General features: G+C 41.4%; 3 protein-coding genes across 6 annotated transcripts in view; 2 read left to right on the plus strand and 1 right to left on the minus strand.

The window, feature by feature from the left end:
- coro2aa (coronin 2Aa) overlaps nt 1-2149 on the plus strand; it is a 44334-nt gene extending 42185 nt beyond the window's left edge. For both annotated transcript variants that reach the window (XM_083766227.1, XM_083766226.1), the window contains exons 11-12: nt 1-191; nt 641-2149. The exon at nt 1-191 is cut by the window's left edge and continues 72 nt beyond it. In XM_083766227.1, the coding sequence (XP_083622353.1) occupies nt 1-191; nt 641-775 (326 nt within the window). In that variant the 3' untranslated portion in view covers nt 776-2149. The remainder of the gene's footprint in view (nt 192-640) is intronic.
- Nucleotides 2150-5948: 3799 nt separating this feature from the next.
- On the minus strand, nt 5949-15343 carry anp32b (acidic (leucine-rich) nuclear phosphoprotein 32 family, member B). Of its 2 annotated transcripts, none has more exons than XM_083765304.1 (7): nt 14819-15343; nt 11518-11667; nt 11275-11397; nt 10058-10250; nt 7954-8069; nt 7762-7852; nt 5949-6706 (listed from the first exon to the last, which is right to left on the minus strand). In XM_083765304.1, the coding sequence occupies exons 1-7, from the start codon at nt 14870-14872 to the stop codon at nt 6615-6617; spliced, it is 819 nt and encodes a 272-aa protein (XP_083621430.1). In that variant the 5' UTR covers nt 14873-15343; the 3' UTR covers nt 5949-6614. The 2 variants fall into 2 exon arrangements, with proteins under 2 accessions (XP_083621430.1, XP_083621429.1); XM_083765303.1 differs by having other exon boundaries at nt 7972-8069; nt 14819-14887.
- Nucleotides 15344-16537: 1194 nt separating this feature from the next.
- Nucleotides 16538-22156, plus strand: hemgn (hemogen). Of its 2 annotated transcripts, none has more exons than XM_083764811.1 (5): nt 16538-16667; nt 18816-18888; nt 19425-19515; nt 20170-20891; nt 21060-22156. In XM_083764811.1, the coding sequence occupies exons 2-5, from the start codon at nt 18825-18827 to the stop codon at nt 21173-21175; spliced, it is 993 nt and encodes a 330-aa protein (XP_083620937.1). In that variant the 5' UTR covers nt 16538-16667; nt 18816-18824; the 3' UTR covers nt 21176-22156. The 2 variants fall into 2 exon arrangements, with proteins under 2 accessions (XP_083620937.1, XP_083620938.1); XM_083764812.1 differs by having other exon boundaries at nt 19425-19503.
- The last annotated feature ends 3313 nt before the right edge of the window (nt 22157-25469 follow it).

Here is a 25469-nt window from a genome sequence, read left to right on the forward strand (position 1 = left end):
GGCTGGATACCCGCCGCTCACAGAGCAGGCCGGGCCTGCTGCAGCTGGCATACATTCAGGACCAACTGGGTTCCAAAGAGAGCAGAGAACAGCACAGCAGTCCAACGGAGGGCAAAGACGACATCAGTTGGACGTCAGTCAATAATGGACAGGACCTCTCTCTCTGCTCTACTCCCATGACAGAGAATGAGGTACTGCTGGGGATGGGTGTTGAGTTTTACTTGGAGGGTGAAACAGCAGATGTGTATCTTATAGTTTTATTTATTTTTCCTCTGGTATTTCAGCTACAATTGGGGGGGGGGGGGGGGGGGTCAATAAAGTATAGGGTTTAAGTGCTAAATACAATATACCGTAACAGTACCTCTGCAGTGGCTGGAGGTGGTCTCCCTACTCGTTCATTGAGTGTCGGGTAGGACACCTACTCGTTGACAACGTCATTTGAAGCAGATGGCACACCGATGGACCTTACTTGAACTACACTATAGTTTTACACTTCACCCCTTCATGAGAGGGAGACATTGGGCATTGTAGCATTAAGCCAGAGTTGAATACCTGTGTGTGCGTGTGTGTGTGCGTGCGTGCGTGCGTGCGGGCGTGCGTGCGTGTGTGTGTGCGTGTGTGCCGTATGTTTCCCTCACAGCTGCGACTGAAGTTCCTCAAGCAGCAGGAGGACATCCGACGGCTGCGGGAGCTTCTAAACCAGAGGGACGTACGCATCAAGCAAATGGAGCTGGAGATCAAGAACATGAGGAACTCCCAGCAGGCCTCGCTCTGAGACAGGCCCCGCCCTTCGACCACGCCCACACCCCGTCAACCCAACCTAGCCCTGGCCAACACACGTCACATTCATGCACTGCAATTGTGCAGAGTGTTAATCTAACTCTGAGAGTGTACGAATGACACCAAACAGACCGTTACGGGTTCATTTGTTTCCATTCATACACTCTCAGAGTTCAATTAACATTGAGGACTTTACAGTGTATAATCTATTAACACAGTACAAAATACCCCCCACACCCCCACCCCTTTTACATTCCCTCTCTGGATGGAGTCTCACCTCTATAGACAAGGCCTCTCTTTCCCTCTGTCACAGCACAGAGGGAGGTGTTGCAAAGCCAATATCACTTGGGTGTTGCACAGCCAATATCACAAAAACATGTACACCGAGTGTACATGTTTTTCTTCTTCTTGTACATACACTCACCCACTACGCACGTTTTTGTTTCCTCCATATGACCAGTGTGTCATGTATTTTAGATTGCAGCCCATCTATAAATTCACCTGTTATCTCCCCACTCCTCCCCCTCCCCTCAACCTAAAACTTGTCTTTTGTACGCTTCACAGCTATGCAATGTTCTTGTAATCTTTTACTGTATCGTGTATTTTCTTTTTTAAATGCTCGTCATGAGAGGATACAGATTTGATGCCTTCTAAGTGAATGACGCGGTGGCCTGCCCGTTATTTTGGAGCTGTCAGCAATAGCAGCAGACAATCACTCGCGATTGTACGACGACACTGAATATATATTTTTGTGCTTCTTTATCTATATTTTCTTGCATATTTAAACTACTGTATGATGCGATGATGCGAGTGTGTGTGTGTGTGTGCCCGTGCGCGCGTGTGTGTGTGTGTGTGTGTGTGTGTGTGTGTGTGTGCCCGTGCGCGGGTGTGTTAGAGAGAGAGGGAGAGTGGGCTTGAAAGAAGATTGAGCAGGTTTAATGAAATAACAATACCACAGTCGAGAGCTCTCTAGTCTTCCATAGAGCTGCCTTTGCATTTGAATGAATGGGGAAAAAACTGGTAGTTCAATTCTTTTTAGAGAACAATTGGTGCCCAGCAGCCATCTCTGTACCTGTTGCCACATATGGCAGATTTATCTTTTTTATTATCTTTTTTTAATTTTGGTTTTAATTTATTCTACTATGTAAAAACTGGACAGTGAAAATGTTCACTGTACAAGTTATAAAATGGAAACTTTTGACATCAAAATCAGGAGCTGAAAACGTGATTTCTGTTCAGAAAATCAGCATGTTGCACTTAACCAACAGCATGTAACATTTTTGCCATGATATTCTACAGCCACTGTGAAGAACAGGTTTAAAAGCCATTGTGTGTTTGAATCAATATAACCTATTGGGCACACAATAAATGTATTGTCTATTTGTAACAGCTTACCTTAAGGAGTGATCTCTTAAACAACCATGAAGGCTTAAACAACAGCCATACCTACTATTGTGTAGGTTAACAAAGAGTATCTTGTTCAAATAATGACCATGTTTTCCTCTCCGAGTGTGCATTAATGGGATGTGTATTGTGCTTTAAGTACATTTTGACCTGACTTGAGAGATTTGCTGTTAGCAAATGTGCTCAGTTTGTTCAATCCATTGGCAGATTTTGTAGCAGTGGATCTCAAATGGTATCACACCTGAGACCTGATGATTGCATTGACCATAAAATACATAACCCAGACAGTAAAATGACACATGTTCTAAGTTGTCGATTGCCTTTGACCTTGTCAGAGCACCCTGCAACACACTTTTGGGTCTCAATCCGCTGGTTTGGAAATGCATTAAGCAACAAGGCTAGGGATTTTACGCACATTTTACAATAATATGGCAGAGCACTTCCCCATTATGTTTCAGTACCTCTCATTCAGGGAGAAATTTAAATTGACTATTTTGCATAAATTATACTGTAAATTGTTTGTAGCGGGAAAAGGCTACTACCACATACTACATAGACTAATGCTTGAATGAAACTAGGTCAGATGACATCGCATAGCTTGATGCAAATCTGCATGCAGATTCATAATATACCATGTAGTTATATTCTACTACATCGTAATGCTATTTCCAATTTGTCTGTATTCATCATGAGGTCATAATTCATGACGACATAATACATTTGAGCCATGAACCTACTAAAATGTGCTGAATGATCCAAAATGAATTGGAGGATCATAAATGTACAGTACATAAAGGACCTATAGCATACATTTACACATTTCAATATGAGATGACCTTGTCAAACAGGCATGAGATTGATACTGCCATACTCACCAACACAACCACACACAATACTACACTGAGTAACAATACAGCATCTTTATCACACACACACACTGCTCTATAGATTATGTTGTCTGCATGTGACCTCTGTGACCCTTGCAGGACAGTTCTAGTGCACTCAGGCTTACTCGTGAACTGGAACCACACACTGCCATTGGCTGACATGCCTCAACATAGCTCTTCTTCATGCACTGCTGCTGCAGAGCTGGCTTGGAGGGTGCTCTGTTGATTGGCTGATTGGTCTAGAATGTGATAACCAGTTTCATTTTTATTTTAATCACTCAACTCTACCAAAATCACTCAACTCTACCAAATCATTGGTGGATATAAAACACCACTATTATTTTAGCAATGTTTCAATCAAGAATGGACTGTTGCATTTGGGCCAATTCATTTCTAGAACAGTGGTTCTCAAACCTTTTCAAGGACCCCAAAATTGAAAATATGTTGTGCCATGGACCGCATTAAGAGATGATTTGCCAAGATTAGTCAACATTTGTTGAGAATAGAAGCTCTACAAGCTCATGTGCATTATCTTCATCAACTAGCTGAAACATAAAGTAGGGTTTAATGGCCCTCAAAAACCCGTTCTCACCATTCCCACACGCCTGTGTGCCCACCTACTATAACTACAACTGCAGCCCTTGCTCAGCCCATTGGATTTACATACAGGCTGAAACTGATAACAACAGGCCTGTTAAAACTAAAAGGTGTGGGTGGGAGCAAACAGCACAGTGGGGAAGACTAATAATTCATATGGTGTTCATATTCATAAGTCTGTGGTGTGAGCATATTTTATCACTGCAGTTACAGTATATGAGGCTCATCTGAAGCTATTGTTTTAAATGGCACAACATAGTAAAATCACACCAGAGTGAAGTGAGTGGTGAAACGGTCGAGAAATGACAGTTACTGTGTGGGGGTCACTGTACTGTAAACACCCCAAATCATCATACTGGTATATACAGTTTTTGTTGAATAATGGTCTCGGACTGTTCTGTTAAGCATGGCATAGCTAATATCAGCCCTCTTGAAGATGTCTCTACAATCCAAATACCATTCCAGAGACCCCTTTGTGGCAAAAATGCAAACACTTGGTTGGAGTCTTCGTTTTACTAGAGCAATAATGTTAGTTGCAGATTCACGTGTTCACTTTCAGCTGCAAACACTTGCCATTTTAGTTCTGCTGCCAGGAAATTGCATACATCAGTCTCACTGTGCCTAACTACACTACATTTTGTTATTTTTGACTGTACTGTTATTGTCTAAGATATTGATCAAAGATATTGATGTATGCAAACGTTTAAAAAAAACAGTGTATATAAATATACACACAGACACACACACACACACACACACACACACACACACAATGACATTTTACCCTTTCAATGTTGTTTCTTAAAATATGCAAAGATTTATTCATCATAAAAAATAAAATACTTGCTAAAAACCAAATTTGCCTGTTTCATAGCGATGCTTCTGTCTGAGCAGAACACAATCCATCCTCACCAGCCCATGGGGTAGAAATGTGTCAAAAAGCTAATTTACTTGCCAGTAAAAGCATAACAAACACACGACTAACCGTACTCATCAGACATTACCATTTAGATTTAGCATTTGACCAAATGTCAAGAGAAACCATTCTACATCGCTTGTCTTGTTACTGGCTCATTCTGGTTGGGTTGTGACTGTTGACTTTTACAGAAGGTGCCCCTCCCCCCACACACCGCTCAGGCTGCAACATGTGGAAGGCCCACATTTCACTCTCTGTTGAAGGTAGCTTGCCTGACCTGTTTGGTTTAGAATAGCTTAAGATAGCCAGGCTTCCATCGTTTCATACCCCATTCGTTTTCCCATAGAGATTTACAAAAAAATATTTATATAAATTAATTGCTCCTGATGTGCAGGTTGGTGCCTTGCATGGTTTCCTCCGGCATCGGTGTGAGAACGGGCGAATGGAATTGCCAATATCTGTAAAGCGCCTTGGATAAAGGTGCTATATAAATGCACCATTTAAACCTAGAATCAAGCCATCTAGGATCCTGTTGAATCATGACCATGAAACATTTGATCCTGTGAAAAAAAGTTTGAATATTTAATTATGATACTATATTTTTTAATAATTTAATAAATACCCTTTTCCCCCCCCACAGAATCAAATTCTTTATGGTCTTGAGGCTTTCATTTATTCATACATGTATTTTTGGAAATCTCTATGGGGTAAATGGGGTCTGGAACGTTTGAACCAGAAAATGACTGCCACTAGCTGCTATGTCCTATTACAGCATTGGTGCTGTCTTAAAACAAGTTAAAAGGAAAAAAGAAACTATTGCAGTAATTAGGCAAAACCGGGTAGTGTTGGATACTATACAAAAACATGTTTCGGAGCATTTCACCATGGGGCTTACATATCACAATCACAAGAGTGAAATATCGCTGCATATCAATTAGTCTAATCGGTCATGGTCTAATTATTAGACCATGATCACTTCATTAATGCAGAAAGCGGACTACTCATATGCTTACAACATTACCCTGAAGTCTTACTTTCAGGAGTAGAAACTACAAATATTAGGACAGGGCTTCACAAAATATCTATGCTCAATGGGGATGTAGTCAAAAAGGAGAATGCTGGTGTGCATATGTTCTTTTACTTGGGCTGCCCGAGACAAGAATTCCAGGACTATTGCAATTGCAGTCTCATGTCGTTTCCACCAGCAGTCAGCACTCAGCGCATGCAGGGTGCATATCGGCAAGGTGGATCCGAGTAATACAGCCAATATGGCCACCACTTCATTTCTTCCTACTGAAACTGTGACACCACAGAAGCACAGCAAGCAGGAAGAGAAAGAGAGCGAGAGGGGGGAAAAAACCTCAAAATGTTAACTTTTTATTTACAAAGTTGTTTTCTTGTCATACAGAAAGTAAAAATGTAGCTACAACCTTGATTCGTGCAACAGGCGGCCAACTTGAAAAATCATGGCTCGCTTGTTGCACTGTTGCTATAGCAATAATTTTATTGAAAGAAAAAAAAAAGAAACTGAAGGAGAAAAATAACAAAAAACAAAGACAAAAAATAAGAGAAATAATAAACCCAACGACAAAAATTCAAATTCATCCAACAAAATATTAAAAGCACAGACCCAAAAACTAGATACCAGTCCCAAAGTCCTCACGTGGGAATACATAAAGGAATACATAAAGGGGGATTGACAGTGAAATTGTGGAATGCTGAGTGGAGGGCTGCCTGAGAACCTTGGGGCCTTGGGTTGGGTGAGGTGAGGGGGAAATCGATGAGGAGGTTTGGCTCTCGGGTCCATAGGAAAAGGTGTATGCGTGTGGGGGGTGCCAGCTCCACTCTGCCCACCCGTCCGGTACAGTTTTGCTCCACAAAAGGAGCTCAGAGCTGGGGGAGAAACGCGGAGAAGAGAGGGCGGTTGGTGTGAACTGGAGGAGGAAAGTTGGTGTTTGAGGTGGAGGTTGTTTGGGAAGTGGGGAGGTAAGGGGTCGGTAACTCTGTAGGCGCTCATTTTCATCTTGCTCTTAATCGTCATCCTCGTCATCATCATCCTCGTCTTCGTCTTCTGGATCTCGCTTTCTCTTCTCTCCTTTCCCTTTATCAGCAAGGGGTGCATCTATTAAAAATAACATGAATAAATATAACATCACACTCATCTAAAACTAAACAAAAACTAATCTCTGGACTTGCTGAGAAAGAAAGAAAAGTCTAATTAATGCACCAATTGTGCTGTAAAATTATCCAGTAAAAAACTCAATTTGTGCCGGCATGAGTTTTATCGATTCAGAGTCCATTTAGCTGGTTTGTGTACTAAAGAGTTGAGAAGAGTGTCAGGCACATTGTGCCATTTTGGAGAAATATGGTTTAGATGTCGTTTCCCCCTCCCAACTGCACAAATGTACAAAATATGTTGAAAAAGTCCACACCATAATGGCGGTAGGCCGCAGAACAAATATCTTTCATGGCACAAAATGCTTGTCAACATCAAAAATGCCACAAGCAGGGGAAATGGAGGGAGAGGAATATGGTAAATCTAATTCTAATGCAGATGACTCTGTGGTTCATTAGACTCAATGCCTAGAACTGTGATGGAAATTGTGCAATGAGGTCAAAACCTTTATTGGCCAGAACGATAGGCCCTTCATGATGTGATACAGGAAGTAGTGGAACCCAGACACGATGGGTCAGACCTACTGAATACCCACAAAAAGGTATGACTGACATACGGTGCAGGGTTCTTACACATTTTAATTTTTTTAAATCCAGCTGTTCACACATCTGTATTACAGTCAGATGTATATTACATGTTTACATTCTGACTATGTCTACTGAATAATTGTCATTAGATGTTTGCTAGGTACTGTAGCTCCTAACAACGCTAACGTTATTGTCATGGAAATTTAAATAACTGTCTACCAGAGCAACAGAAGGTATGTTCATGTACAATTTGGATTAATTGATTTAGCTTCATTGGCTTCTATGTGATATGCTGGTACATAAGAGAGGTTTTACAATACAATGTCTAAGAAAAAACATTATGATCACAGGTAATATCATCCCTAGCTTCATCTCCTCAAGATAAAAATCACACATTTGTGTATTCATAAATAAAACTATTGGAGTGGGAGTGCTTCACTGTTTAAGTCTGAAAAACAGACAATCAATACATACCATCTTCATCATCGTCATCATCATCATCATCTTCATCATCTTCGTCGTCGTCATCAACTTCTCCGACTCCGACGCGACCAAAGTCTCCCTCCTTGGTTAAAAGAAAATGAAGACAAAACCTGTTACATCATCCGAAAGACCGAAACAATCGCAGTAGAAAAAAAATAAAAAAATTCAACAGCAAGCTTTCACCTCCTCCTCTCCGCTGACCTCCTCGTCATCCTCCTCTCCTTCCACCTCCTCTTCGTCATCATCTTCCTCATCAAAGTCCTCCTCCTCTCCGTCCTCATCCTCCTCCTCTTCTCCCTCTGCAAAAACAACAAAAGCAACCTTGAATATTAACTTCAGATTTTCTTTTTATTTTGAGCGGTGCCTCCGCTCCATTACATTACAGTTCAGAGCACAGTACAGTACAGTAACTATAACAAATGTATGGTTGCACTGCTCGGTTCACACAGGTGTGATTTCTTTTTTTTATTGGGGCTATACAAGTTGTCATTGCATTGAACCTGGGAGAGCGGTTCCCAAACCTTTTTGACCATGCACCCCATTACCTCCCGACCTAACTGATGCACCCACCCACATAATATAAATTGCATAATCTATATAGAGACATATCACATATATTTCCTATTTATCCAAATATATGAACCTGAATATCTCTGCTGTCGGGAGTATAACCGAGTCATAACTCCAAAATGATCATTTATCAGGAAATTAAGAAAGCCATATATTTTTAAAACAAAGCAATACAGCCTCATCAAAGTTGGTGTTGTAACTTTATATATTGTCAATTACTTCCACAAGGGGCAGAGGTGGTGGAGTTAGTTGCTTTAGCAGACATTTTGAGGGTCCAATGGAGTTAAGAGGTTTTGTCCAAAGCACTTTGTACTACTTTCCATTGGTTCAACATTTCCAAACAACACACAGACGTAAAGAGTGTTCAATGGCACTGATTTATGTCAAAAAACCCTCAAAAATGGAGTTATGAGGTTTCCTCCCGACAGCAACGAATGGAATATATATGCAGCATAGGCTATATTTTGCATATACTTGCCATATGTATTTAAAATAAAACCATAGCACCATTAGCCTTTTCATGTCGCGCACCCCCTAGAAGGCGCCCGCGCACCACAAGCGGTGCACGCACCACCGTTTGAGAACCACTGCTTTAGAACAAACCCAATTTCAACTGATTTTTTGGTGCCCAGGTCTCGTGACATCATCAGTGATGAAGATCCCTGTAGTCATAGTATATGCGACCTGCAGTCGCAATTAAGCCCATATATAGAGATCCCTGATGTCATCAATATCTACGTTCTCAACAGTCCCGAAACTTAAGGCCCGGCCCTGCCAGGGCCCTCATCAAACCCTGTACACTCAAGACACTGCCCCCGCTGTCACCCTTAGATCTCCATATATGGAGCTGACCTGTTCTGACATTCCATATGTTGATCTGACCTCATCAAACCCTGTACAAGACACGCTCCAAATGTGGCCAGTACAGAATTAATTCCGTATGTTGATCTGACACCCCAAGCAAAAACGCCAGCGCTCGTCCTGTCTGCCATCACCCAGGCGGATGCGTGCGTGCACGCTTCTCGCCCCTTTATTACTCAGTGGCCCCTTTTCCACCAGTGCCGTTCCGAACCTTGGTGCTTTTTGCGAACCAGTCGCGAACCAGCTGCATTTCCACCAGATTGAACCCCGGTTCATTTGGTGGCGCTATTATACCTAAACACAAAATGTTGAAAAGGAGAAGGATCCGTCATGCCCGCAGACGCCCGAGGGCGTTGCACAACACAAACCGATGTAAACAGTATCCACGAGGTTGTGATGTCAGGGTTACAAGTTATTATAACGCCCCGCAAGTCTCAGCTGGATTCTGGATCGCGATGCATCCGTATACGTTTGGATCGTTTCATGTTTGCGTTGGCAATTAATGTAAACGTATTTTTGTTCAAAGATGGTTGATCGCATCGAATATCTGTTGCGTGTGTCACTGTGTCTGCGTCCTCCCAAGTTCCAACCCACTGACAAGTTCCAACTTACTGACACACCCACTTATATCGTCTCGGTTCACAAAGCGATGCGTGCAATTACAAAGCTGAACCACCGTTTCTTAGTTCACATTGGGAACGAACGTTTATGGTTCGGAAGCAACTAATTTTCAGTGGAAACACTCTGAACTGGTTCAATATTTGGCGGGAAGAAATAACCGAACCGGTTCAACCCAGGTGGAAAAGGGGCCAGTCTAGGTAAGAGGGGTTTGACTGGGACCTGTTCTCTTTCTAACCTTCGTCATCATCGTCGTCCACACCGTCTCCGTCTACCTCTCCATCCGAATCGGAGGCTTCTCTGTCCTCCATGTCATAGCCGTCCAGGTAGGTGAGCTGTGGCAGCAGTTTGAAAACACTCTCTCTGTAGTCATTCAGGTTCGTCACTTCACAGTTGAACAGATCCAGGCTCTTCAGGTTGTCCAGCTTTTTCTGTATGTCAAGACGCATTGTGTGATAAATGCCTTTTGGTAAAGCTATACAGATGTGTGCATTGAATGCTGGGTGTTGAATTGTGTTCATCTGTAAGCAAATACAACCAAGTGTGTGTGGGCTTTAAGAGCTGTGACCAGTGGCCATGCTTTCCATGTGCATACATGTATGGATTTGTGCACATATTATACCATTGGCAAAGTTTGCAGGCCATTTGCGTGTGATACTATTGTGTTTTACAGCATTTTCTGCTTATTTTACTGCAAAAATGGGCTCCACTTTGCTCCTCTCATGCTTTACCCCAGAAATTATCATTGTAGGATTACAAAAAAATTGTGTAAGCAGTATGTTTAACACCCCTATACTCATCATTATTAGCAGCTGCAATGCTGATGATCTAGGAACTGAAGCCTATCTGATTATATATTACCACTTTAACCATAGATACTTTGTTAACTGGGGTCCCCCAGGGCTCTATAACTGTCCCCCTCCTTATCCCTTTATACCAATTATATTTGCCCAAAATGAAATAATCGAAAATAGCAGGTCTACAAGCTCACAACCTGATGCGTTGCAACAAGTTCTGAGCTTGTAGATCTTCTATTTTCCCACAATAGGCAAGCTAGGGTTCGTGTAGTTAACTTGTGTAAGGCAAGTGCTCAGGATATTAGCAGGAGCTATAAACAAAAATGTAGTGACTTCTACAGGGATAATGTTTATGTATATCCAGTTATCTGTTTATTTTTGCAATAATGGCAATAATGTATTAAAACGATCTACATTGTGGGGAGAATTTGTGCCATTCCCTTCAGAGGGTAGTTACAGGAAACCACAGTCTCATGTCTGTGTCATGTCATTTCTGATACTTTCCACCGTGGTCATTTGCTGCACTTTATATTATTAAATTGGTGTCTCATACAAGTCTATATGTTTATTATTACATGTGAGAAATTAGCAAGTATCCAATTAGTATCATGTCCAGGGCAGTCATTCAAAAACACTTATAAATGACCACACCGCATACCAATGGTTCCAATGTGCTGATGTCTTTCAGTTTGTTGCCGCTCAGGTTTAGATGTGTAAGGAGTGGAAGTTTCTCTGCTAAAACATCGAGGCCACCGCTGATTCTGTTGTCACTCAGCTCCAGCTGAAACCATGCAAGAGGAAAATTATTAATAATTATCCTCCGGTTGTCATTTCCTTTTCACCCAACCCTTCACTGTGAATAATTGCACTTTGCACACACATATAAGAAAAGTGCCTTTACCTTTTTGAGTTTTCCTAGTTTAGGCAAGTTGGAGACTGAGATTAAACCAACATTTATCAAACTGAGGAACTCCAGGTTGATAAATTCAGCTGTGAGGCCTTCGATTTTTCCTTCATTTGACCGACAGTTGTCAAGAACAAGTTCTCGTACCTAGGGAATAAAAAATTAATTACCACATTAGAATTACACAAACATTGTTTTTATTATCTTAAGTCGAGCATTCATCATGCAACTACAATAAACCTAAATTTGTTTGCGATATTACACAAACATGCTTATTGCTATTACACTAGATAAAATCCAGCCCTATATTGCGTTGATCAGAGCAATGTTCACAGAGTTGTGGCCATTTGAAGTGTTAAACACTGCTGGAACACTGCTTTTTAGCTTCTTATGTGTGCAATTTAGATTTGTTGGTGTGACTATATGCTCATGGCAGACCCATGAACAGTGTTTGTGTGAGTTTGGCAAGGATTGGAGCAACAGGGTGCCTATGGTCACTGGGGGCCACTTACGTGGCCCCTGATGTGACTAGTCTGATAACAGACTAGTGTTTGTGCCATTGAGTTTGTTTGGTGCAACAGTATGCATGTGGCACCCAGGGGGCCCCTGGTGGGGTTGTGTGGCTATACTGATGGCAGACCCCTGTACAATGTTTGTGCCAAGTTTGGTGCGGATCAGAGAAATGGTGCACCTCATAAATCTGAATGTTGTGACGTCCACCCCTCTAGGCAATTTTAATATAGGATAGGATTACACCCTTTTGACTTCAAATAAACATATAGTATCCAATTAAACAAATTTAGAATTTACAAACATTCTAATATGTATGGGCACTAGCAGGGTAAGCAAGAAAATGATCATGGCCTAGACCTAGAACAGTAGTTCTCGTGGGGTACAGGGACCTTCATGGTTCTAAAGGGACCCTTACAAGTCTGTAACAAATTGAACCAAATGTTTACACTCTCAACTAGTTATGGGGGTCACTGAAATGAAAAAGAGAACCACTGGCCTAAACCCAACAAAAGGGGTGGTTGTTGGTTTAAAGGTTTTCCAGTGTGCAATTATTAGTAGAGGTTTTATCAGATCATAGAACATGTTTCAAGGGATTATGATAAAAGACTCATAACACTCAATCAGTTACTGAGAGGTTGCGCAACTTGCGTGTTCGACAGCAATTATGCCCAAAAAGTTGTCAAACGCCAAAGACCACCGCCGTGTCTGACACAGACAAACAATGACAACAATTGTGTTTTATTGTATTATTATCCATCCAAACGTGACTTCATGGCTCGGGGGTCTTTGCATCAGCTTCCACAAGGGAGAATACAAAATATACACAATGTCGCGTTGCCGTATCCTACCCACTCCACAAAAACGTCGTGTTTACACAACCGAACAACGCGACGTCGACATCTTTTAGTTATAAACACGTCGATTTTTGTTGAGAGACACGGTCGCGCGACGACGTATACATGAATCGTAAGCTCGGCGTTCCTCTGGCCTGCTGATGGAGTCATTAATGACAAACGCAGTGGTTTGTGTTAGCAGGCTGGCTAACATCACGCTAGCTAGCCATTGATGCCCTTTTAAACGCTGCGTGCAGTGTTCAGTGCTTTGTGTGCCCGCCATTAGCCGCCCAACACCAGCCGAGGAGACAGGATGGCGAAAATAGCCCAGTAAACCGTTGTTGTTTTTTTTAATAAGCAAAAATCACTTTTATTGGGGACGTGGAGTGCCTTGACGTCGACCGAACGACCGATAAGACTATAATTTCTTAACATTGTATCGTCGCTCCAGTTGAATGGCGGAGGAAACGTTCGGAACGGAAATTTAGTGAAAAACAAAGATGGAGAGAGTTCCTTTCTCCAGAGCTTCAAAGACGACAGAATGACAACATGGCGATTCCTGAGACACAGTATGCAGTTCTCTGAACACTTAACACAGAGAAAAGGCTGTTTCCAGACATCTTAGACCGTAAATTACACATCGCTTGAATTGTATTTGCGATGATAAGTTGTATTATTTTGTGCATGCGAAGTAGCGTTATGCGGAACGTCGAGTTTAGTGTGCCCACGCATCGAGCGCTGTGCACGGGTCTCTCTCGACTCTCGTGTCATTCGAGGAGGCTGGTTCCTTTTGAGCCACAAGCCAAAACACGGACTCCTCCTAAACGACACAACAATGCAAAGTTAAGTTCTGGTCGAAGATACGCGAAAAGATAAACTCGTGACGTTGTGATTTCAGCTGTACGGGCGGTATTTTATTTGGTTTATTTTGGCCATTGAAGCAAAGGGGGGGTAATATGGCGGGAACAAAACAGCCTGTCCGCTGTCTGAATGATGCGAACTCTTCAACAATCGTCTGATCGTTCACACTTTACGATCAGCTATAAGACAATCAATATGTTTATGAATGCCACATTCACAGCTGTTGGAATAAGCCACGGCTGACATGTGCTGTGGCCAAAGGTGATTACTACATATTTGACAAATCTCCCTCTGCAACTTGTGTTGATCGAGGCACGCTAGATATTTGACCAAATAACTATTACGCCACTATTGCTTACATTGTAACTGTGTCGTGCGCGTAAACATTGTCTTAAAGGTTGGAGTGGCCGTGCAACTAATTGGCGAATATATGGATGATTCGTGGACGAAGTGACAGTTTTTTGTTGGCGTAGCTGAATCTAGGTCTTGTTAATGACTCCAAAGAAAAATACCTAACTCGTGATCGGAAATAGATCGCAATGCATGCCGAAAGATCTCACATTTGGATGTACGTTGATTAGTTTAAAGTGCATTGTAACAAATGCGCCCCATTTTAGCAGTTATGCTAGCCACAAACATGGCTTCCAAGGTCTATATAAAATAAACCCCTCTGTGAATGTCCAACACGCCGCGGAGAAGCAATTATCCTGAAATACTGCCGTGAATAGAAGTTTAAAAAATGTGCTACAATGTTGAATTGAACCGTGTGTGCACCACCGACCAAGGAGGCTGCGAAACGGTTAAAACACTGCAATAATGCCAGCAAGCCAAAGAATCGGCTTTCAAAGTAACGATTCAATATAGCTTTTCTCGTCTTGTTGCCCATTCACGCCCAATCCAAGGCAGTATAATGCGATCAGCTCGTTACAAGTATTTTCCGCCCTACTAATATATAAGAAACACAACCTAAAGCCCATGTGGTCACCATTACGTTAGCTCTACACAGGTCACTTAGAAAGCGAAAAAGTAGCAGGCTAGCTCGCTAGCGATAAAACTAAGGTTTGGTTATTTAAAAAAAATACACGACTTACATCAGACGGTGTCCTGTTTCTTAGCTCCAAGTGGATCCTCTTTTTCATGTCCATCTTACCCTACGAAAGTTAAACTTTTCTCTCTTGGGTTTTGGTGTAATCTTCAGTCCAAAGGCAGAGAGATGCCCTAATGGAGGGAGAATATGGGACTGTATAATCAACTGAGCCAAACGCTAAGTTAGTCGGGGAGAGGGAGAGGAGAAACCATGGAGGGAAACGGCCTGAAACAAAATATATGCTCAATAGCGCCATCTGGGACATCGCTGGCGTTTCAAAAAAGGCAATGCAGTCACAAATCATGACGCTGCCCCGAAACAGTGCTGTGGTGCAATTTTTTATTTCTGGAAAGAAAGTGATATATGTAGCTAAGCAGCATGATACAAAACGAAATTAATGTGTCAGTCAGTTTGAACATGCAAATGAATAGGTTTATTTATCACTCAGTATAGTAATATACAAATGTTTTTTCATGTTGTTTAAGCAGACATTTAATCAATTACAAATAAAGTAGGTCATATGTTTAATTACGTTCGTGCCTACCTAAATAAAATACTCTATCTGAAATGTCTATGACTGCTGTTTTTCAATTTCTACATAATTCACTAAATTCAGATCTCATCTATCAGAATAAAACAAGAAATATCTGTACTACCTGTTGCCTGTGAACCATTTTTTTTGTTTATCAGTACTGCACAGTTATAACTGCTGTACCCTAGCAACTACTGAACATATGAAATGTCAACCCTTGTAAGAAACCCACACACAGCAACATATGTTTTTGCAGCCTCAGTCAGTTCCTAACCATCTCAGTCATTTCTTCTGCTCCATGATCTTACACTACAGACAGCGTGCATTAAAGCAGGGGAGGGGGGCGTATTTGGTTTGCTGTGAAGAGGGCATTGTATATGCACATGGTGGGGGACTGCCCACCCCCCACTGCCCTCCCATTACTTCCTGCTTAGGCCCATGATCCCTCGAGCAGAAGTGGTCTTGTGTGCCTCCCTGTGTCTCGTCTCCATACCAAAGAAAACCACCATCACACATACATTTCTGGAAAATATTGCAATTATGAACCAGTAATGAATTTGATGTGACATTGGGGAGGCCTGCAATATCCTGTTTGGAGATGGAGAGGTATTCCATCCTCTAATGAAGCCTGCCTATTGCCTAAGGGCAGGGTCACACCACACTTTTATTCTACCTATGATGGCGGATTCTGCCAATGCATTTCAATGGAAAAGGAGCGTTATTTTGTAGAAATCTGCAAATGGCACCAAACCGCTCCATTCCCATTGAAATGCATTGGCAGAATCCGCCCTCATAGCTAGGTGGAATGAAAGGTGTAAAGCAAACTTTTTTTCTTTAAAAAAATCCTTGTCAGTTGTCATGCATAAAAACTAAAAAGAACTATTCTGTTGACTGTATGTTATATGCATGTATACTGTGTGTGTGTGTGTGTGTGTGGGGGGGGGGGATCAGGTGTTGAAGTTTTTTTGATGCAACTCGTAATTATTAATATCGTGGGATTGTTTTAAATAGCTTCCAACCTTTGTATTCATTTCAATGTAAGCCCTGTTTACAAATTGGTCCTTGGTAGTTGAGATAAAGCACCAGGAGAGGGCAGTGTAATGTCAAATACTCCAACTCATGAGTTTCATTGTGCACTAGCATGGGTGTGTGTTTCACTTCTGTCCTTATGCTGATCATAATCAACCCTGACAGCCCACTAGGAAAATGTTCTTGGTTTGAACTGTCTGAATGTTATCCCCTGAAGTGTAGCCAGTGCATTCATTTGACCTGTTGGACCTGGTAGTGTGGGAGTACTGCTGTTCCTATCCAGTCATTCAAGGTAGTTTTAATGTTTCAACTCTTTCAACACTTTAACTCTTTGTATGATAATTGGATTCATTTGTATGCATTCTACATCTACAATGTACAGTGAGGCACAGGCACACTTTATTATATTGCAACCTGATCTTGGAAGTTATGCTTTGAAATCTGTTCTCTGAAAAAGAAGTGTGCAACTTGAATTTGTCTTTAACCCGTTCACTCTGTTGGGCTATCACAGTGTTAGTGATTTTTTGGGGGGGGATTACACTGTCCTTCAGACAGCAGTACTAGTGTAAGGAATGTGATTAGATGTAGTGCATCTGACAATAATCTTACTGACAGTAGCCTAGAGGAATACACTGGTACACACTAGTAACATGATAAATCCTCAGTGGTTATTGTAACAGAGTGTTCAAGTGGACTCTTGCAGGTCAATTTGTTTACATTTTGTCCTGTCAGAGTTAAATGAACACACATATAATTTACAGTGTATGCTACAATTTTATGTACAGTATGTGTGTGAGGGTGTGGGCACTTAACTACATGGGTTATAACAAATTAATATATTAAATGAATATGCTGACAATTTAGTTTCAAGTAACTTAGAACAGGCATTCAGCCGAATTTGACCAGGGCCCTAAATGGCCCTCGACACTAGTGTGGTAAGTGGTTGGCAGTTATTTAATGTTATTTAGGCAGCTGATGTCTGTGTGGCTCACACACACACACACACACACACACACACACATCATGCCTCAATGTGCTGTGAGAAGATTGAGAACACGCCTCAGAAACTAACAGAGATAAGAGGAGCATGTTCTACACTGCTCTCGAGGATGAGGCGGGAGTTTGCCAGTCTACTTTCTCATGACTCATTCAAAACAAAACATTTGAATATTACTTGAAAAATGTCAAATAGAAATTGTTAAAATAGTTTTTCTGTTTGCTTAAACCCATAAGTGGCTACTGCTTCTGAATATTTCCAATATTATGTTCTAGAGATAATGTGGATTTATCCCCTGCCATTACTTGTTAATTAAAGCTATAAACCATAGTCAAAGCCATAGTTTTTTTTACCAAAATTTGGGCCTGAATGTTGTATTCTTACAGGAATATGTAAAACAAACCTGAAATATGGCCATCAATGCCAGTGCTTCCCTTACACCACATTCACAGCAAGGCTTGTAATTAAGTACTTTTGCACATAATCAAACCTATGTATGTATTACACAATCCATTAATCTTGTACAAATTGTTCATCTGAAGAGTGAATAACAGTATCTGTATTTTTTCCTTACCATTGAGGAGGTCAAGTAGTTTGTTCATATAGAGGCCTACTATTAAATGTCTCAGAGAAGTGAGGTGAAAATAAATAATACAATCATAATTATTATTATAAATAAATCAATATTGTTATTAATCATCATTATTATTATTAATCATTAATTTATTATATATTATTACTGCAGTGATTTAGGTTAGTTGTTTTATCAAATCTCCTAAGATACTGTACACAAAGAGAAAGAATCTCGTACAAATTAAATTAGACTTGATGGTATTACAGGAATACTTCTTGAAATTGACCCTGTTTGATCTGCTTTGCTTCCTCCCATATCAACAGTGACAGAGATAAATTGCCTAAATTCAGTCATAGGGACTTCCGCCACAGAGTACCAGTGGTACAGTCAGCAGCTTTATTTGTACTGACTGTTGGCTGTTGCTACTGTAGTAGTTCTCTGGTTCACATCTCATAACCTAGTTTGAACCTGCTGAAATGCACGCACGCACTCACGCACGCAACAACACACACACACACACACACACACACACACACACACACACACACACACACACACACACACACACACACACACACACACACACACACACACACACACACACACACACACACACACACGTGAGCACCAGCCACACGTACTGTCTGTAAGTCCACATACCCCAGTGCAGACAGTTTTTTTTCTGTATGCCTATGTATTGTGCCAACTCCACCACCTTTCCAAATATGATAAGAGCAACAGAACTCTCCAAGCATTTTGGTAATGGTTAACCAGATAATTCTTTTAGGGTGGGAGTCAAAAACAGTCAGTGTTTAATCTATCCACTTTTGCTGTGCTTCTCAATGAGTGAATGAATGAATTTGTTCCAGCTTGTCAGAATGGAGGAGACATTTCCAAAAGAGAAACCAGAGGTGGAACGGAAAGAAGATGAAGACAGCCAAGGTAAATTAATAATCTTTAAAACTATTATCAACCTAAGCTTATGGGATTTTAGTATGCCAATGGATGTACTTAAAGAGTTTATTTGTGCATTTATGCTGCCACATCTATGGTAAATCTACTGTTATTATTGTATGTTGCTGCCACTTATACAAACTATATTATATTAATCTTAATATTTTAATCCTTTACTGTTGTGTTACTACTAAATAGAAGCCAAAGTGTAATTTTGTTTTGTTTGTAGGCATTGTTGAGTAAAACAAGCATGTACTTTCTTCAGGCTTAAATGTGAAATAATGTAAAATGCTTCCTTGAACAAACTGTTATTAATGTTATACATACAGCATACATAAGGAAATCTCTCTCTCTCTCTCTCTCTCTCACACACACACACACACACACACACACACACACACACACACACACACACACACACACACACACACACACACACACACACACACACACACACACACACACACACGCGCACACACACACATTTCATAATGAGGCTGGTCTCTGTGTTTGCTCTTATATAGGTGGGATCAGGCGGCGGTTAAGGGACAGGGACCACCTCAGGAAGAGAAAAGCTGAACTGGAGGAGAAGGAAACTTACCAGTGGGTTTCTGGGTAAATGTATACAGTCGATGTAAGGCTGTGAGGGGTAGTGAATGTTTGGAATAACTAGCATTGGTTCAATAACCACCCCTTACTCCTTGAAATAGTTTCTAAAATATAATATTTTATTGTGAGAACTAAATTCAGTCATGATAAGCTATACTATAGCTTATCATGGTTCTCATGTTGTTTTTGTGATCAAATCTAAGCAATGATTACAATACCGTAACTGCTGTTAGCTTTTCGACAGCTTTCTAATGTAGCGGCCACCTACACAGTTTTGCAAAGTAAAGACTGGAGCTTAAATAATGAGGGGACTTGTGACATTGCAAATGTGCAACTTGCCTATTAGAACATTGACAATGAGGAGCTTTTGGATGGGTAAAATATTTTCCTTTTATTCAACATGATCTTGCATTACAGCACACATTGTATAACTGTGACGGGTGAAATAGTTTACAGTACTATCAGCAGTCTGTTTGCTTATCAGTCAGTTCATTATTCAATATGGAGCAATAAGAAAACAAAGGTTGCTGCGCTTGTTTGTGATTATTGACTTGACTACCCAGATCCAGGTCAAGGACTTTGTACCAGCACAGAAAAATAAAAAACATCACAAAGAACTGTATCAGTGTCCAATGCTGAGGTTCATTATATTTCATTCAGGCTCGAGAGCACAAGGAAGAGAGCAAGAAGAGAGGAGAAGAGCGGTACAGGAAGGAAGGGGAGGCCAAGGAAGACTGAGCCTCCACTAGAGCTTCCTGTCCTTCAGGAAGAACCAGGACAGCTTCCTCCTGAGGCTCCAGCGGTAGTGGTGGTGCCTGAACCCACACTGGTGATTCCATCACCCGCTCTAATGCCGTTACTGCCTGTGTTCCCTGACCCACTGGAATCCCAGCCGGAGAATGTCCCTGCTGGCCCTGCCCCAATTCCTGTTCCAGCTTCATCCAATAATTATGCAGGTCCAGCCCTAATCCCACCCATGCCGGCCCTAGCCCCTATGCCAGCCCCTGTGTCAGCCTCAGTCTCACCTGTGGCTTCAATCCCAGGCCTCGTTTCAGCACCAGCACAAGAAACGTCTCCAGCCACTATTTCAGCCCCATTCCTTATGTCAACCTCAGTCCTATCTTCAGTTTCATTCTCAAGACCAAGTCTGACCCCTGATGCTTTAGATGCAGGCCCCGTTTCAGCCCCACCCCCTGCACCTACACATGTTTCAACCCTCGATTCAGCCCAAGCCCCCATCCTTGCCCTTCCTTCCCTGGCTGAGGCTGTCGCCACAGAGTCACAGGGTAAGGGTGCCCTTGACCAGGTCCTGATTGAAGATCTGGGCCCAGATGAGAAGGAAGACATCTCTTTTCCGCAGGACAAGAGAGCAATTGACCAAGGTATTGAGGATGTTGCTATGACACTGTGGATTTATAAACTGCCCCTATAGCCAATGCTGAGAGTAATGTTTCTCAGCTAGATGTGTTGGCAGAGAGTTTTTTTTTTTTTTAATAATAAGTGTCATTTTCTCATCTTGTAACAATTTTCCTCTTTTTTATTGTTTGTAGATACAAGCCAAGAACCATTTCTGAGCAGCAGGCCTGATGAAAATGGAACATTCTCAACGCTACCTTTAAACTCTCCAACTCCCCCACAAGAATATCGTCCTGGATATCAATTCTAAATCTTTCAGATATTGCCTTTGTTTGGGAAAGGATACATGCCACACTTTAGAGATAGGCCCATTAGTCATTCATTGCAATTGCATCTGATAATTAGAGTCTGTTGGATTGAGCAAACTTCATAATATGAATTCAAGCTAAACATGTATACATATTTATTCTTGTTTTTCTTTATTGTGTAGCTTTATACATTTTATTTCATGCTTTTTTCCTGAAAGTGAAAGGGATATTTCACAAAAACATAATCTACTCAGTCTTATGCGAACACCAAGTTACAATCGGTTTGTATAGAAAGGGGCAGCTAAAATGAATGCCAAATATCTAAATACGTAATCAAGCAACTTAAAAACTGTCTGGAGTGTCACATAAACCTGAAATTAGGTTTTTTTCAAAGTGAAATATCCCTTTAAAGGACCACTTCACCACTTTTCAACTCCTCTTCCTATAATTGGTCCTCACTAATGTTCATGATAAAATACTTAAATACCACAATTTCTTTCTACTCAGTCTGTCTCATAGGAGGGCTGTGGGCAGTTCAGAAACCCGTCCACCAGTGACATCATCAATGGGGAATCCATGCTAATAGAAACTGCAGGCTTTCTTTTCCTGAAAAGTTGCAATGCGATAATGGAAGCCATCGCTCTCACAATAATACAAATCTTAATGTCACTGGTGGACGGGTGTCTGAACTGCCCACAGCCCTCCTATGAGACGAGTAGAATTTCTTTTTTGTATTTTATCATGAACATTGGTGAGGACCAATTATATGAAGAGATGTTGAAAAGTGGTGAAGTGGTCCTTTAAGTAGGCTATAGCATAGAATTTGTGAATGCATGTATTCAAAAGGAAATTTGAAATCATAGTTAACTTGTTTGATATAAAAAAATTGGTTTTATTGTATTTTATTAAAATTTGTAAAAAGAAATATTATTTATTTGCATTTTTATTGAAACAATCTTTTTTTGACATGTCTTAATTGTCATCCTCATTGATTGATTGATTGATTGAAATATTTATTAACAGTTTGTAGAATTTACAGTACATTTTAAGCACAAACTCAATACAAAGACTGTCAACTGTGAGTGGACGACCCAATTAAGCATTACACTTGTTTACAACAGGGTCCACATTGTTCAATTCATCAAAACATTTAAAGACATACAAACATTTAGAGACATACAAATAGACATTTCTATGTAGCTAAAGTACAGAACAGGAATTCATCATATGGGAAGCAAAAAAGGGAAAAGATACAATATACAGTGAGGGAAAATGGGGGGGGGGTGGGGGGATTCAGATTTTACAGAGGCCAGTTTCGAATTGCAGCCATCCGTAGGTGCCCTTTGAGAGCGGTTTTGAAGGAGTCAAGGGATTCACATGTCTTAATGACTGTTGGTAGGGCGTTCCACATTTTGGTGGCATAGGAGCGAAAAGAATTTAGTCCCTTGTTTGTGCCGAATCTGGGTTGTACATGGTTTGTTGCACTCCCTCTGGTGTTGTGGGTGTGGACTTCGTTTACATTAAGGAAGTATTTAGACAGGTACATGGGTATCTTGGTGGTGTATCGAATCTTGTGGACCAGACCCATTGCAAGATGCTGTACTCTGTCGTCGACCCTAAGCCATCCCAGCCTGTCAAAGTGGGCAGGGGTGAGGTGGGTTTGGGGGGTGAGGCCAAGTAGGAGCCTGACCAGTTTGTTTTGGGAGGTCTGGAGCCTTGTTTTAAGGGCCTTTGAGGTGCTGTGGTACCAAGAGGTGGATGCATAGTCAAAGAAACCTTGTACGAGGGCTCCTGTTAAGGTCTTCAAGGTGTTTTTGCTGACCAGTGAGGAGATCCTGTAAAGGAATCTTGTTCTTTGATTGACTTTTTTGATTACGTTGGTGGCCATTTTATCACCGGAAAGATTGGCCTCCAGGATGGAACCTAGGTAGGTAATTTGATCTTTTCGTGTGATAATATTGTCACCCACTATTAAAGGTGATGTAAATTGATATTTCTTGCTAAAAATAAGTGTTATATATTCTCATATATAAATCATCTAAGAATACAGAGCATACATGGGCAACTGCCAACTGGCTGTCTGATGCGTCCTGTAGGTTAATATCGGAATACTGATATATTATTGATTTCAGCTACAATTTCAAACACATTGCAAACATAACCCGCTTTATCTACTTCAGCTTAATGACTTACATTTATATTGTCTTTTTATGTCCTATTTGTATTCAAGTTAATAAAGTTAACATAAGTACTAAATGCATTTGAAATTAAATAAAAAACATTACTTTTCAGGATTCCAATTAAAAAGTTCCAATTGAAATTTAGCAAAAACAGCAGATCTACAACTCAAAATGAAGTGCGACACGTTTTGAGCTTGTAGACCGGCTATTTATGCTACTCTTGTGTGACATAGAATGACGAAGTAGGCCATTAATTTATGAAAAAAGGTAAAATATTGAGATAAGAGGTTTTGAGTGTGGAAATAGTAACCTGACTGCGCCAGATGGGGGCGGTAAATTCACAACAGTGAAACGAGTGAAGCAAGCTTTTTCAATCTGTCGGATTCAGGTTAGAAAATACTCATTAAAGTTGCCCGCCCCTGGCTGCTTAGTCAGTAACTTGATCTCCCTGTCACTCCAGCTCTTTAAGTAAACAGAAAATACATTCAGGGTCCTATATTTGACAAACAGTTTTCAGAACACCAAACCGTATTCTGAATACTGTTTGTCAAATACGAAATTAGAATTCAAATGGCCGTGATGAGGTGACCAACTGACCACCGCTCCGGTGGTGACTGGTGATGGTGAGCTGACCACCGGAGCTGCAATAACGTTGAGCGGTGGTGAGTAAAAACAGAGAGAAGGGCTGGAGCGGTGGTTTGCTCTTCACCGCGGCTCGTGACGTCATGTTGTAGTTCTGTGGTCACCTAACCACTCATGCACTCCCACTTCTCCCCTGTCAACTGTAAGTACACTAAACATTACAGTCGTGATGCAATGCAAATTTTGCAACAGCTGCGTTATTCTTTTTTGCAACCGCAGGTTATTATTGCTCATTATATTATTGATGAAATAAAATAATTAGCCTCTGTAAATTGATGAAGAAATTGCTGTAGCCTACTGTAGTCTATATAGCCTATGCCTAGCCATTTTGGGCAGCGTCTAGTGAGCAGATCTAATGAACAGATTTAAGGCTTCCGGCTTCCGGCTTCTAGAGTACCCTCTAGAGTATTGAAAAAAAGTTTAATTTGCACATTAAAACTACAAATTAAGCATTTAAATGATGCTATATGATGCTATAAGACACACATTATGTTTCTGTGTAAAAATAAGTAATTAAATCATTATAATAATAATAATAATAAAGTTATCTAAATGGATAAATGCTATTCACTGGAGTGCATGGACTTTATAAAGTGGACACTGGACAAAAGACGGCTCCGCGAGGCAACTATCTGGACATACCCAAGCGTTCGGGGAGATGTCCTCTACCACACCCCACTCTCCGCTAAGCGGGAGAGGTGTAACATTCACAGCAGCAGACCTTCTACTGTGGTCAATGCTGAAAAAAGTACCGTTTCCGGACCCAGAATGGACACTGGACAAAAGACGGCTCCGCGAGGCAACTATCTGGACATACCCACATGTTCGGGGAGATGTCCTCTACCACACCCCACTCTCCGCTAAGCGGGAGAGGTGTAAAATTTACAGCAGCAGACCTTCTACTGGGGTCAATGCTGAAAAAAGTACCGTTTCCGGACCCAGAATGGACACTGGACAAAAGACGGCTCCGCGAGGCAACTATCTGGACATACCCACGCGTTCGGGGAGATGTCCTGTACCACACCCCACTCTCCGCTAAGCGGGAGAGGTGTAAAATTCACAGCAGCAGACCTTCTACTGTGGTCAATGCTCAAAAAAGTACCGTTTCCGGACCCAGAATGGACACTGGACAAAGAGGCCTCCGCGAGGCAACTATCTGGACATACCCACGCGTTCGGGGAGATGTCCTCTACCACACCCCACTCTCCGCTAAGCGGGAGAGGTGTAAAATTCACAGCAGCAGACCTTCTACTGGGGTCAATGCTGAAAAAAGTACAGTTTCCGGACCCAGAATGGACACTGGACAAAGAGGCCTCCGCGAGGCAACTATCTGGACATACCCACACGTTCGGGGAGATGTCCTCTACCACACCCCACTCTCCGCTAAGCGGGAGAGGTGTAAAATTCACAGCAGCAGACCTTCTACTGGGGTCAATGCTGAAAAAAGTACCGTTTCCGGACCCAGAATGGACAC

Source organism: Protomyctophum parallelum (genome assembly GCF_964188405.1).
Source record: "Protomyctophum parallelum genome assembly, chromosome: 5".
Classification (NCBI taxonomy): Eukaryota; Metazoa; Chordata; class Actinopteri; order Myctophiformes; family Myctophidae; genus Protomyctophum; species Protomyctophum parallelum.